A 15,103-nucleotide genomic window follows, 5' to 3' on the forward strand; every position below is an offset into this window, starting at 1 on the left:
TAAGAGCACAGCAACAGACAGCTGAAACTAAAAACAGATTCCAGGAAAGGTTTACTTAGAATCTGACACTTGTACATGTGTACTCTAGGGGCACTTACAAAATGCTTAATCACTTCCTTCCAACAGTAAATGTGTGTGTGTGTGTGTATCTGAGTGTGTGTATTTGTGTGTGTTTTGTTTTCTAAACAGTGTCTGAATTTCTTAACTGGTTATATTGGCCTCTAGTGTCATAATAATCGGTTGAAGCTACATGTGACCTTCAGACCGTCCTATTTATGATCATGTCCCCTTTACTAGAGAATCAACCATTGCTGCATGTTTTTGTCTGCCTTGCCCCTTCCAGAGATAGCATTGTAATATTACATCCATCTGTTTATGTCACTGTGCTGTTGTACACCCTGTCATGGGACGCAAAAATAACATTGTGTACCAAACACACCTACTAGGCTTGTGCAAGGATCCATACTGGATCCTCTCAGCATTACCAGTTCAGACAGTAGTCCTGTATATATAACTAGCCTGGCTTTGCCCTCCTACGTACTTCCGCTCAATTTTGATTTTACTTCTATACTAGGTCTGGGATTTCAGTGCATCAGTCGGTTTTCAGAAACAAATTTTTTGTAGGTCCAATCAGCGAACAGAGGGAGTGGCTGAGAACAATGACGTTGATGTCGTGCACTAGTTTGAGTTGTAGTTCAGTAATGGCGGCGGAGAAAAATGAGAGCGAAGCTATTCTGCGGTTGTGGCAACGCTGCCGAATATCCATAAGTTACAGCTGGAACAAGAACAATCCTTGCTGAGTTTTGTTGGTGGTCATGATGTTGTGGCCCTCCTCCCCACGGGGTTCGGGAAAAGTTCGGTTTTCCAGCTACGGCAGCTAGCTCCATGGTGAAGGAGTTGGCTAAGGTGAACGCTAGCGATTGGTTATGGCAGATCAGAGTGGCTCTGGGCAGATCCAATAGTTTTAAACTTCAACAGAGTACCCGCCTTCAAGGAAGTTAACGCTTGTCAATGGAGCGATCCCAGACCCTCTGTACAAATGAAATGTACGAGGGTCTGGTTAGGACCAGGCCAGTATATAACACCATCATATGTGTTATTCTTTATTCTTCTCCTGTTTGACTAACAGATCTCTTGATTAGTGTTATGGCATTAGTTCCTCCTTGTTGTATCTGGTGGCCTCCTCCAGGCCTGTGTTGATGATGTAGCCAGCTGTTGTACTGACAGAGAACGGGTTGTCGGTTTTCTATGCGTCGAGCTATCAGAAGTGGGGGTTGGAGATGGGGAAAGTGTGATGGGTGGATCCCATCCAGTACCTGCTCTCCTCACAGGTGTGTGGTCACAGTTCAGCCTTGACAATCTTTGCCGACTTCTCGCTGGTACAAAACGGTTTGACGACAGGGCAGTTCAACAAATGCTCTCTGTGTGTGTGTGGGTGTGTATATATGTTTGCATCTATCTCTCTTCATCTCTCTCACACCCTCTCTCTCTCTCCCACCTCATGCTTTTCCCCCATTCTCTCACCGACCAGCGATCTTGCTGTTGGTATTTCACGGACCAAACACCTGCCTATCCCTCCATTTCCCAGCAGTTGAGCCCCAGCGTTGGCAGACACATAAACACCCTCACAGCGAGTGAGAGAGAGGGGACAGATTGAGCAGGAGGCATAGACAGAGACAAATGAAGAGAGAGAGAAAGATAAAGAGAGAAACCGAGAAAAAGAGAGAGGGACGGAGAAGCTTAATTGCTGTGTGATGTCAATGGCAGTGCAGATGGCACATTAGCAGAAGATAGAACTGTCTATTTATAAACAGTGTTTTATAACCTCCCATGGTGGCCTACACGGACACATTTTGCTTGTCATCATGATCCATTCAACAAGGCTGCGGTGAGGACAGAGAAGTTGTTGTGGCCTGGAGACAGTCTCATGTGAACACAAGGCATGTGTGAATGTCAAATCATCTGTGTGCTGTTCAATGGATGTTGGCTTGATATTTTGTAGGACAGCACCGGTTGCAAAAAAGATTAAGGCTGGTCTGAAAGACCAATATAGGCTGCTCTTGGAATGCCAAATGACCTGAATTTCATTTTAGTCAAAGTCTGGGTACATTGATTTCTGGGTACACAGTCTCCAGACTGCTTTAGTCGGAAGAGTTGGTCTGTGTAATGTGTGCCCCTGTCCTTTCTATCACAACTGTATGTCTCTATTGTGAGTGTTATTTTTGTTTGCTGTGTGACTTTAGGTTTATGAATTGTTTTCCCTACACAGGGTTGTACAGGCTGGGATTAACAGTTCAGATCATCATGCCTGTTGCCGTGGCAGCAGGACAGGAAGTGTGCATGTGAGTGCACCTGGTCAGCTCCGCTGGGATGAACATGCCACTGCACCAGATCTCTGTCATCCCCCGTGATGTCACTTCCTCTCGGGTGTCTGGCAGTGGGAAGGCCAAAGACAAGGACAAGCAGGTAGGACTGGATGTGTGTGTATTTCTGTGTGTATTCAGGTTGTGTATGTGTGTTGTGCGGATCTATGTGTGCAATCTTAAAACATTCATATAGCTACACAGGAACAATCAGACACTCACTGAGTCATAGTATCAAACAGTCACACCTACTAGCCCACAGCTTTGTTAGGTGTCCAGAAAAGAGGAACGAATAAATGGCTTAACCAGCAGTAATACTCCAAGCTGGGACAATATATTGATTAAAAAAAGTCTCAGATCCCTCAGTTCAGAGGGTTAATACAGTCTTCAGCTTTGTGAGTTGACTGAGGGAGATCCAGACACAATTCAATGTGTGGATCACAAACCTGAATTAGCAGTTTGCTTTATGTAAGTATGTTTTGCATGTTTATCTGTGCTTCCATTGAGGGCAATATTTGAGACATATTTTAAACAGGGAGATTCTTAGTCAACGTTTTCTTCATGTTCCATAGATTTTTGTGCAAATGCCATGATTCTGTTCCTGCTCCTTTGCACTACTGACATGTGACTTTACTGGATTCTATTGAAGGGATGGAGGCGAAAACCAGTTATCAGCAGGCAGACAGGAAGTTAATACACTTGTCAGCGCAACTCCTGCCTGTCAGCCGCAACTCCACATACCGTATTTCTTCGAATAAACGCTGCCCTCGAATAAACGCTGCACCAAAAAAATCTGAAAACGGTTATTTAATTGGTTAAATTCAACCCCAATATTTATTACACGTACATAACTTTCTGTTTGAAAGCTAACGTGTATGAACATTTAGGCATGCTGCTTCAGATTTCTACACAATGTAGAACACCTGTATTTGAGACAGTTGTACTACCAACGCACACCTAATTGATAGCCAATGAGAAAGGGAGTTGCCGCACTCATTGACAAACAAAGAATAGACAAGGAGGTCAGCGTTAGTAAATGAAACCTGCGTTTTTAGCAGCATGATTCATTTGTCACAATGCCAGCAACGAAGTTGTCTATGGCTGCACTGCAGCTACAATTCACAAAATCACCCTTACTAATTAAACGCCGCCCTCGAATAAACGCTGCACCAAAAATGAACATTATTTAATAAACGCTGCAGCGTTTATTCGAAGAAATACGGTACTAGTAGAACTGCATTTCTCGAGGCAGAGGAGCATGTTTGAAGTACATTCAAATGGTATTTACAAATAAAGTGGTTAGTGGTTTGCTATGCTTATCTGCATCTACACCCAGCCGGCCAGTCGGTCAGTGATTGGTTCATTTATACCTGGCTCCTCATGCATAACTTCTCTCCCATAAGGCATTGCCCAGGAGGGCTCTTAGTGTCAGTTGGTTGCTGAGTGACAGAACAAAGGGAGGTGGTAAGACAATGTGTCTGAGCGTGCTCAGGGTCGGGCCTCACTGTGTAGAGTCAGCAACACGCCAACACAGGTGTTCCTGAGAGGCCACTCAACACTGTACATATGGTGGAGTGGATTAAGAATCAGGCCATTAAACACACATACACACACAAACAAGATTATCTGAATCTCCGAACTCTCGCACAGAGGATAGATATAATTTTGGGGGGAAGATATTTTGAAGGGTGGTTAGTTTACTGTGAGTACTTCATGAGTGTTGCCTATTAGGTTGATTCTATATTTGACAGGTATCTGCTAACAATATCACGTCCTGCTCTGTTATCATTGGTGGTGAGGCTCATCTGTCTGAGAGGATGAGGCTGTAGAATGTAAGCCATGTAATTTGTCAGGGGTCTTTGGATAGAAAACCTAATCTCTCTCGGTTGTTACGCTGTACTTTAACACAGGTCTGCCCTCATCATCAGTCCTGCCCCTCACCTCCCTCAGACTGAGCTCCCTTAATTCCCCTCAGGAATGGTGGGAAAAAATGGTCCGTCTTCCCTCCGGACCTGTTGGAGTGGTGGAGGATGAAGGGATAGAGAGAAGAAGAGAGAAACGGCTAGTGCTCAACCAGAATGCTGATCAGCGGAGGGCTAGCAGAGGGCTTTGTGTTTGTGTGTGTGTGAAAGCTCACATGAGTGTTCACGTCTGTAATTTAGTCACACAGAGCAGCCCATCTGGTCCTCTAAGACAAAAAAGTTTGTCTTTTTAGTAGCACCTCAGAGAAGTAAAGAAATTACGCTTTAGTCAACCTTTTCCTCAGAAAGCGGCATTTCTCAAAAACATCATGACTGCTCTCTGATCCCCAAGCCTGAAGTTCTTATCTGGGAACAAAATCCTCTAGTCATGCTCTAACCTGTGTGGAACTGGGTCTGAAAAGGAGATTTACGAAGAAAGTGGAAGGAATGCAATGTCAGAGTTTCAGACCAAGGAGTTGTGCTATGGGGAAAAAAGACTTTCTATGGCGGGTTTCCAATTTAGCATATAATAACCTGAGACTACCTTGTGTCTGGCATGATAGATAAGCAACTCTCTGGGTGGATTATGTATGCACTGAGAATAGAGTCATTACTGGTACAGGTTTGAAGAAGTTGAAAGGTGAACATTGTCTTGTTACTTAAGACCTAAACTTATCCATAGTCAGAGCTGTGTGTTACTAGCTTATCTTAATTATCTTTTCGTTGCTGACTTTAATCATGCTAATGTTTTCAGTAACTTTGCACTGCTAAATTGTGATCCCAGTGCTTATGGAGTTTTACATTTAGTATGGTGTTATCTTACATAACAGTGAGACACAGCCTGTCACCATCTGTGTGTTGCAATCTACTCATCGCCTTATTGTATTCCAGTATTCTATAGAAACGTGTGAAAACATTTTCCTCAAATACTGAACCAGCAAACTTTGCAAAATACAACATTTGTCATTGCCAAAACGTATGGCCATGACTGTACATGCAGACAAAATAGAGAGGCATGATGTTCAGTATGCATCTTGGATAAGTCATTAAAACAAGCCAGTAGCTACCGTATTTTTTGGAAAATAAGCAGAATTTTCTATAAACCGCACCCCACCAGGAGCTTTGTGTTTGTATATCTGAGTATAAACCGCACTGCAATGTATCGATCTTACAACATGCCGTTGCAACACACTTACAAAACTAAAGTAAGTGTGTAATGTATGTTTTCTATTGCCCGTGAATCAACTAATATATACCTTATCACCGTGTCCCAACTGGATGCGACGCGAGCGACGCGATGCTGCAACGTTTTGGCTGAACTTTTTGTTGGACGCCCTGTTTCTATTTATTTGTTGTCGCTCGCATTGAAAGCTCTGTAGCACATGAAGTCATAGTAACGTGGTTAGTAGGGTTGCCACCCGTCCCTTAAAATACGGAATCGTCCCATATTTGAGAATAAAATAGCGCGTCTCGTTTTGAATCAATACGGGGCGGGTTTTGTCCCGTATTTTCTGAGTTGTCTTCAACGCAGCATCCCATGCAAATCATCCCACCCGAATTCTGTGAAGACTCGTCCTATTCTGCCCCTGATTGGGTAATACTCGCTGCCATTGTTGGTTTGATCCAGAGCCATAGAAAAATATTTTTCTATGACTCTGGTTTTATCGTTTTTTTTTTCAGGTTCACGGCCAATCAGTCAGAGAAGGGCGGGTATCTTGGCGGAGAGTCGATTTAAAAGAATGGCGGAGGCAGCTCCAGATTAGCCTGGTCCTAACCAGACTCTCGTACATTGCATTTGTACAGAGAGTCTGGCCTCGCTCCATTGACAAGCGTTGACTTCCTTGTAGGCGAAGTTTAAAACTATTGGATCTGCCCAGAGCCACTCTGATCTGCCATAACCAATCGCTAGCGTTCGCCTTAGCCAATTCCTTCACCACTACTGTAACAGAGCTAGCTGCCGTAGCTGGGAAATCAAACTGTTCCCAAACCCTGTGGGGAGGAGGGCCACAACATCATGGCCACCAACAAAAAACTTGTTCTTGCTCCGGCTTTAGCTGTTGGATATTTGGCAGCGTTGCCACAACGGACCGAATGGCTTTGCTCGCATCTTTCTCCGCCGCCATTACGGAACTACAACCCCATCTAGCGCACAACATCAACGTCATGGTTCTCAGCCACTCCCTCTGTTCGCTGATTCGCCGGTAGAAAATCAACCTGAAAAATTTGACTTACGTACCTCATGGCCAGACCTATGTACAGAAGCAAAAATAAAATTGAGCGGAAGTACGTAGGAGGGCAGAGCCAGGCTAGCTCCAGATCCCCACCGCGTAATAAGAAGTACACTTATAAAAGGAAGTAGGCTTGACAATACTGCACACTACTACTTCTGGTACACTGATGTTAAAAGCCCTTTTTTGTGGTCTCACTGTCAAACTTTGTTGGCCACTTGAGATAGAGTGTGAATCAGTGTGAATCAGTGTGAATCTGTTCACACTGATTTCAATAGAAGATAGCTTTTTATAATGTCCATGTATCAATCTTAGTATTTTTATGAAAACATGTTTTAAAGATCCCATGACATGCTGTTTTTGATTCTTTTGTATAGGCCTTAGTGGTCCCCTAATACTGTATCTGAAGCCTCTTTCCCGAAATTCAGCCTTGGTGCAGAATTACAGGCACTATGAGCAGTCCCACAATGAGCTTTCCTCAGGATGCGCTGTTTCTGTGTCTGTAGCTTTAAATGCTGTGAGGAAGAAACGGGCGGGGCTAACTGCCATGCTTCGGTCGTTTGCAAGCCATGATGTCTCGAGGAAAAACCAATGTCGTGCTCGCACGGTCGTAGCTCGTTTTTGTATTGGTGGGCCAAATTCTCTGTGCGGGCAAAGCAGAGAAAGGGGAGGTAACCTTCCCTATTGTGACATCACAATAGGGGATTTTCAAAACTGAGCGTTTGAGCTCTCATTTTCTAAAAAGCGGAGAAAACTACCCATGGCTTGGTTTACACCTATTGACATTTCTAGCCACTGGGGGACCAAAGGCAGGCTAGGGGAACTCATATTAATGTTAAATAACCTCATAAAGTCAGAGCTGCCAACTCTCACGGTTTCGCCCTGTGACACACGCATTTCAACAATTTCTCACACTCTCACGCCACACATTGTATATCTCACGCTGAAAAGACAACGCCAAACAAGTAGCCAAGCTAACGTTGTAAACAGTAACGGACAAGGCACAGGTTAACAGAGTGAAGCATCATTGACCCGCAAACAGCCATGTAAACTCGCCTGGGGGGGGAGTGAAGCTCGCAAAAGCTCGCCTGGGGGGGGAAGCTTGCGATAGCTCGGGGAGGGGCAACCAAATCCCACGCCAAGGTTTTTGGAAAAGTTGGCAGCCCTGATAAAGTGACATTTTCATGTCATGGGACCTTTAAGTTGTGATTTACCACCACTGCCACTGCCCCCTAAAATGTTCCCAGGGTAATGGAAATACCATGCAAATAACCCACAAAGCCTTTAGGCTGTTTGAGGAGTGCAGAGGGCCATCATAAGAAGAAGTGTGACCTGAGTAGACATGTTAACACCTGCTTAGTGCAGAGGTTCTATCAATGGAAACCTGAAATAAGACTGGGTGATGGTGAAGCTCAGATTCAGGACAGTATTAACTTGTCTACTGTGACAGTTTAGCATGATTAGTTAGTTTAATAGTAGGCTAGTGATATGTCTTCAATGCCTCATTTATTTAAGAGCCATGTCTGTGTATGTCTGTGCCATGAAGGCCCAGACATACACAGACACAGCCAAGCAGAGCAGGTGGCCTGGCCTGTCTTTAAAGCAGGAGCTGGCAGAGGAAGATTATAACTTTAATTCATTTTTTCGGCAAGAGCAATTTTGCTAGCATAGGATTTTGATGTGTCAGCAGTCTCTACAGTACATACCAAACTCTTCTGAACTCTGAGTTCAATCACATTCTGCATCCATCACAAGCTGCCTACTACTTCTTAGACTAAATGTTTTCAAAACGTATACAAACCACTGCTGAAACAGGATGATTTAACGCTGCAGGTTGTGTTTTTATGTATCTCTGCTATTAAGTATAGGCCTGGTGGAAGTGTTGACAAGGTGGCATTGGAAGATTATTAGCTACAACGGTGCAGCTGGTCTCAATGGCTCTCCATTGAATCCCCTCTTGATCAGATGGTAGATGTGACTCGACTTCTACACTTCTACCCACACACACGTGCAGACACATTCTCTCTCAAAAACACACACGCACACAAGTACACACACAAGCATCTGGTGTTGTTCTAGTCAGCCAGACTGTCTGAGGACTTGTTCAGTCTCTCTATCTGAGGACTGAGCTGTGTTCAAGCACTTGAGATTGAAGTGCTAAAAAACGGATTACATTTGGAGGAGAAGACAAACGCTCAGGTCTGCAGTCGCAAGGACCTCTGGTTGATGTAATCTTTTACACCAGTGGGACACCAGAGTCCATGTGTGTCTTCTCAAATATATAATACATAATCATGGGAAGATCTGTTTAGAGACTTTCCCTGGCTGTAAGGGCGTTCTCTGTCCCATGGATGTACTAGAATGGTTTTCTCATCCCTCACAGGTTTGGGCAGAGGAACAATTGGCAGAGAAGGCAAGCAGAGGAGCTGATAGCCAGTAATTAACTCAGCAGCATCACTTCCTCTCACTACCAACATCCATTAACATACTAACACTTGAAAGTTGACTGTTCTCCATGCTGAAGGTTAGCTCTAGTGCCCCTGCCTCAGAATCTCCGTACTTGAAATAGAGTTCTGAATACATTAGGTTGAAGAGGTTGTGTGATTGTGTGAGGTGTAAGTGGGAGTTAGCCATGTTAGGGACATCTTGCTGTCTGTGTGTGTTTGTTCTCCCTTTTTCCTAAAACCTGTTTGGATGGTTTTGGTTCTTTTTTGTTGTGAAGTTGCAAAACTTATTATTGAGTCTAGTTTATTATTCATGTACAATACTGGAGGTTGTTTGCATCCAAGAGGCACTTCTAGTTTTATTTGAATCATTTCAATGTAAACGTTTTTTGATTAAAGTAACAGACCTCACAAATGACTAAGTCCCCACACAGGTTACTTGCTAAAAATGGGTAGACAGACCTACAGATGGACACTCAGTTGAAGTTCATTCTCCATGGGCACGGTTGAGAAAACTGCTTAATGCTACTGGTACTGTATTCTGTCTTGGTGTCAGACTACTGGGCTGCTAGAGTATGGAGTCCAGAACTTGTCTGGGATTTACCCACCGTTCAGGTGATCCACGGTCTCTCTTGATAGAAAGTCTGCTTTCTGCCACCAAATGGCGGCTACATTGCTGCAAACTATATAGCATGTTGAGCAAATTTTGCAGCAAGCAAGGCAACTTGTTGAGCTAGTTTGGAAAGCATGATTTAATTATTATTAGCGCTCTAGATCCTAAATTCCCCCATGGTTTATTTAACAGTCAGTCCAGGTAGATAAGGAAACCCAATGCGCTTGTTATTAGTTAAGTATCAGTCCCTGATTGTATGGATGACCTTGTCTCATTCCCTCACTTGCCGAAGGTCTCCTATTCTCTCAATTTTTTATCCTGTAGAGAATGATCATTTTATCCCTACATATAATTCATCACCATGCATTATGCTTCCTAAATAACAACATCCATAACCTATCTGCATTGGATAGGTACACCCACCAATACATTTAGTCATTTTTTTTATACAACTATGTCACGTCCGTGTCTGCACTCTATCCTTGGACCATTTTAGTGATTACAGTGACAAAGTGCTGCACTTTTCACATTTTAATGAATCACTTCAGCAACAGAATAGACTGTCATTAGACTAGCTTTAGCTGTGGTGAACAACAACATGCCTTTCTCTACACCTGTAAAGGGAAAGGTTAGAAAATAATTGTGTGTATGCATCATGTCAAGGTAATGTACTGGGCTTATACTTTCATCTTCAATATTTTTAGTTTCTGTTCCTTTTTTATAATTCGTTCCTTGATGTGAAAAAGATTCAGAAGAATTATTAGAACTCTCGGAGCTTCCTTTCATGCTTCCAGATGTTGCTGGGAAATTTCTAGACATGCACATCTTGGAACCTTGGAAAATAGATATTTGGCAGGCTTAAAGCCCAGAATCTCACAACAAAGGTTCCATTTGATGGCCTCATGGTGAATAAAAGGAAATGAAACATTCAAAAGCTGTGCACAGGTGTATGCTCAGGTCAAACAGATCGCATTGTTTTTGACAGAAAAGTAGATTATGATTGGTTTGGTCTGTTAGGATCAGATTATGACAATGTCATGTAGCACCTTCACACTCTTATAAAAAAGATGTATACAACACATATGTGAGCCCAGGAAATTTAGATTGTTGCCAACTGTTTGAATTGATCCAATGATTCACCACTTCTCTATGTAGCATTTGTTTCATATAGTCTTTTTTTTATCACAGTGTTTTGCTTTCTTACACGGGTCAGGCAAGATATACTGTGTGTGGCTTTGTGTGTAGCTCAGTGAAACCATGGCTGCTAGTGTTGTGTCTTTTGTGTTGTCCTCTCTCACAGACACCACCGTTTTACAGCAATCTGAGGTTTAAACCCTGCCTTGACCCCTCCACTTTTTGTCCATAGGAACAGAGAGAGAGAGAGACAGAGAGAGAGAGGAGACCATAGTCTGATTTAACAGCATGAAGCGGATGTGGGTGACAGGGACTTGTGTGGTTGCCGTGGAAACGGTTGAAGATCGTAAATAAGATGGCCAACTGAAGCGGGTACAGGGATGGGAGCCCAGAATGCAATGGAATTCTACCTCAGCGTGAGTCTAGGTCTGTCAACTCAGTAGGAAGGCGAGTGTGAAGAAGGTAACACCATCGGCAGTCTCTTCAGAAAGGATCATGGGAAGGAGAGAGAAGCCTTGTGCGATTTTTGTCACATTAATCCCTGACACACACACATATCACAGATTATATCTCTTTCCATCACTACTCCATTTAGGAGGTGAACTCCATCTGTAAGTGCTTTTTGATTTAAAAAATAGCTGTCAACTCCAGTCAGTGTGAGTGGCATGTTTATTCAACCTGTAGGATTTCGCAGGCAGGCATGCATACACACACACTACGACCTGGCTCCCCATTAAGACTGCTAATGGATATCCTTGGAGAGTTATGAATATAACAGGTTTCCTGGACAAGATGAGCCGGGGACAAAAAGACACAGGTGTGGAGGAAGAGATGAGGAGAAGAGGGGAAAAGAAAGAGAGACGAATGAGATCACCATAGAAACCACATCCCAAGATTCATCATATCTGTTTTCTTTTTGTTTTCACTCAATATCAATGACACAACAATTTCTAAGCAGCTCCACTCTCCCTGTGTCTCACATACCTACAATATCTCTCTCTTTCTGTCTTTATTGGTTATGTTCCAATTTTCTACATTTGAGGAAGCCCCCCACCCCTGGAAAAGCTTCCCTAACTGGATTAGTCCAGAAAATGAGACAGAGTTAGCGTGCGGTTCCTTCCTATCTTTGTTGTTGTACGGACAAGTGTCAAGAACGCGCTGCCCTGACACAGTGTATCTGTTTTCAGAGATGCATTCCCGTCCCTGTGTTGCATTCCGTTTGTGTTCAGTAGAAACAACAGGTGACTGTGCAAGCACCTTGTCAGCTTCCTTGATTTGACAGTGAGGTGACTCAGTCGACAATATTAGATTATATGTGTAGGCTGATTGTATATCTGTGTGTGTGTGTGTGTGTATGTGGAAATCTGTATGTTTTTTTTCCTAAGAAAAGAGTGAAGTGAAAGGGTGTTTCTGTTCATGCGTGAACATCCTAGTACACACACTAGCAATCACACTAATGCACACACCTTGCCACACAGATGAACACACTGTAGGACACACACTTACATACACACACAATACCACAATATTGTACAAGGTTACACGAAAAGAGGAAGTGTGCCCATTTATAATGTAGGCATATTATTTTATCTTGGTACCCCATCAGCAACACACACACACAGACCCTCTCCCCCACATACACACACAGACACCACCGTCCCCCTGTAACCATACACACTCAGCAGCTGTCACAGAGAAGGAAGTGGATACCACTGTGTTGTGACGTTCAATGATCCATGGTGACAAGAAGGTGAGACAGGGTAATAGTATGTCTCTCTCTCTCTTAGTGTGTGTGTGTGTGTGTGTGAGGACAAGTACAAGCTGGTAGGACTAGAGGCGTGTATTTCTGTTTGTGTGTATGTGTGTGTGTGAATAGCCCACTGACCAGAGGGGACTGGGTTACTTTGTAGTGAATAACCAACTGAAACTTTATCTCTATGAGGGGGTGTAAGTGCCAGTAAGAGGATATTCTATTTACAGAATCTCCTGTACATTAGATACTACAATTTTAAAAAATGCACACAAATTTGGCAATTTTAAGATTTAAATTTGAGGATTTTTAAGCCTAAATGAACAATTTCATTGTAACTGAAATGTTTTCTTATTTGTAATTCATGTACATTAAATAGCTCTTTACAGACAATGTAGGATTGCACAAGGCAATGCTGTGTAACGTCTGTGTTTGTGCCTGTCTGCGGAGATAATGTCAGTTTCCGACAAGCATCGGAAGGGACATTCTTGTATTATATCTGATATTTGTTCAATCTATCTGCACGGAGAGCCACCCACAGAGACGGACACACAAAAACTGTATGAAAAGAAATGTTTAGAGAAAGGGAGAGAAGAAAAGAGCAAAGGGAAATAGAGAGATAACAAAAAAGGTAGGAGAGCAGACTGCAAACAAGACAGCTTTGTTTCTTGCTTGTCACGAAATGCCTTTTATATGAATTAATTTAGCGTACAGGACTCCGCTTCCTCATTTTTCTCTCCTCCACTAACCTTCACTAGACAGCATGGTCTCGGAGTGTGAGAATTAGGATTCTTGATAGGTCAAATGGTGTGTACCTGGCTCAGTCTTAGCAGATGGTGGCTGTTCCCCTCCCCTTCTCTCTCTTAGAGGTTCTACCAAGAGGATATTGTGTGGAGCCTGGATAGAGTCCATGTGCGTCCATATGTGAGTCATCCATCAGTCATCCGTCAAGGTGTTTTTGATTGTATCTGCATCAAAATCAGGGTCAGGATGTGTAGACAGCAGGAAGGAGTATATATTAGTTCCAGAGACAGTGGGCTGTGGAGGAGGAGAAAAAAGAGTGGGAGAACGAGGACGAGAAGTCGAGCTATTGCTCCTGGAATGAAACCATGCAGTGGGAGAAGTGGAAGGGCTGCTGCTAGAGTGCTGTAGTTTTGAACCAAGACGGCAGGGGGCGGTGTAACAGGCTGGCTGAACTGCTATTGCTGCTCTACGTGAGACACACATCAGTGCATTTTCAGGGGGGTGTTTACAGAGCAAGATTTACAGAGTTGTAACCTTTTTACTTCTTAATTCCACAAGCCATAAGTTCTTGACGGAAGTTCCAAGGCGTTTTCATGCTCACTGGACTTGTGAATTTTCTGTAATCGCACCAACTATTAGAGGGCCGTGTATATGAAACCCAGCATTCTAACTGTCTCCCTCCTTCCTGTTTTGAGTGACATTTTAAGCTTTTGATTTCCAGGCACTCAAAATGCATATTGGCATGTCATTCAGTTGCACAGGCTTGTCAGATGGTTGGCCTTTAAATGCAAATAGCTGTGACTGGTAGAGAATTGTTGTGTTACTGCTGTACGCCATGGATCCATCACACATTACAGTCTAGACCTATCCAGCTGATTGACCTCTGTCTCTCTCTGTATCTGTTTCCCTCCATTTTAATTCTCTCCATCTCTTTCCACCTCTCTTTTTTTCCCTCCCCGTTTCTCTCTCTACACTAGAACCATACACTCTGGTGGACAAGATTTACCCAGTCTAAAGGATAGTGAATGTAGGTTGTTGTTGATCAGCATCACTGACACATTCCAGTGGTTACAAAGTGGGGGAATTCCTTTGTTGCATATTGTGTGTGCAAATGTGAGTGTCTATTTGAGTGTGTGTGTATGTACTCTCTGTACACAATTCTTTGGATGTGTGTCTGCTATGGTAAACGATGCCAGAAATCCAAACTGAGGACCAGATGGAGCTTGGCGAGGTTTCTAGTGTATGCATGTGTGTGTGTGTGTTTTCATCAGGGCTGGAGAGCAGACATCTGTTAGCTCAGTAATACCAGTGGAGTGCATCTCAATACCCACAGGTGGCTACCTGTACCTAACCTATCAACCCTTCCCCTGCGACAGTCTGACAGCCCAAGCTGGCGTCAAGTAAATATGGATTAGGATAGGAGCTGAAAGAGGAGGCTATGAAGATGTGGCACATATATAGTGAATCTGTGCCAGGAGCCCTGTTGAGTGCCTACAGGCACCAGTCTCCACAGTCTGCCCGCTATCCGCTCCTCATGTTCTGAGGTCAACTCTGTAGGGATCAGTGGTTTGTGGTTGAGGATGATTACCGATAGTTGAACTGTGATTTTCTACCTGTGTGAACTACAGTACTACACATACAGATGACTTAATTACAGTCCTTTATTTACCCCACTGTGTCTCAGTGGAATCCATGACCCCTTCTAATTAGAGCACCAGTCTGGACAGGACCCAAAACCTCGAAACACACACACAAACGCACACACCTTCATCTCTTAGTCTCACTCCGTCCACCTTGCTCTCTCTCTCTCCATTCCAGAAGTGGACGTACTGTTTTATACATAGACAGCTTTCTATCTGTCCCTGG

General features: G+C 43.5%; 1 protein-coding gene across 3 annotated transcripts in view; it reads left to right on the forward strand.

The window, feature by feature from the left end:
- The window catches only part of marchf8 (membrane-associated ring finger (C3HC4) 8), a 62,237-nt gene that overhangs the window by 8,657 nt on the left and 38,477 nt on the right, over positions 1-15,103 (forward strand). For all 3 annotated transcript variants that reach the window (XM_067236190.1, XM_067236192.1, XM_067236191.1), the window contains exon 2: positions 2,270-2,466. In XM_067236190.1, the coding sequence (XP_067092291.1) occupies positions 2,371-2,466 (96 nt within the window). In that variant the 5' untranslated portion in view covers positions 2,270-2,370. The remainder of the gene's footprint in view (positions 1-2,269; positions 2,467-15,103) is intronic.

The sequence above is a fragment of the Osmerus mordax genome, chromosome 5 (genome assembly GCF_038355195.1).
Source record: "Osmerus mordax isolate fOsmMor3 chromosome 5, fOsmMor3.pri, whole genome shotgun sequence".
NCBI lineage: Eukaryota > Metazoa > Chordata > Actinopteri > Osmeriformes > Osmeridae > Osmerus > Osmerus mordax.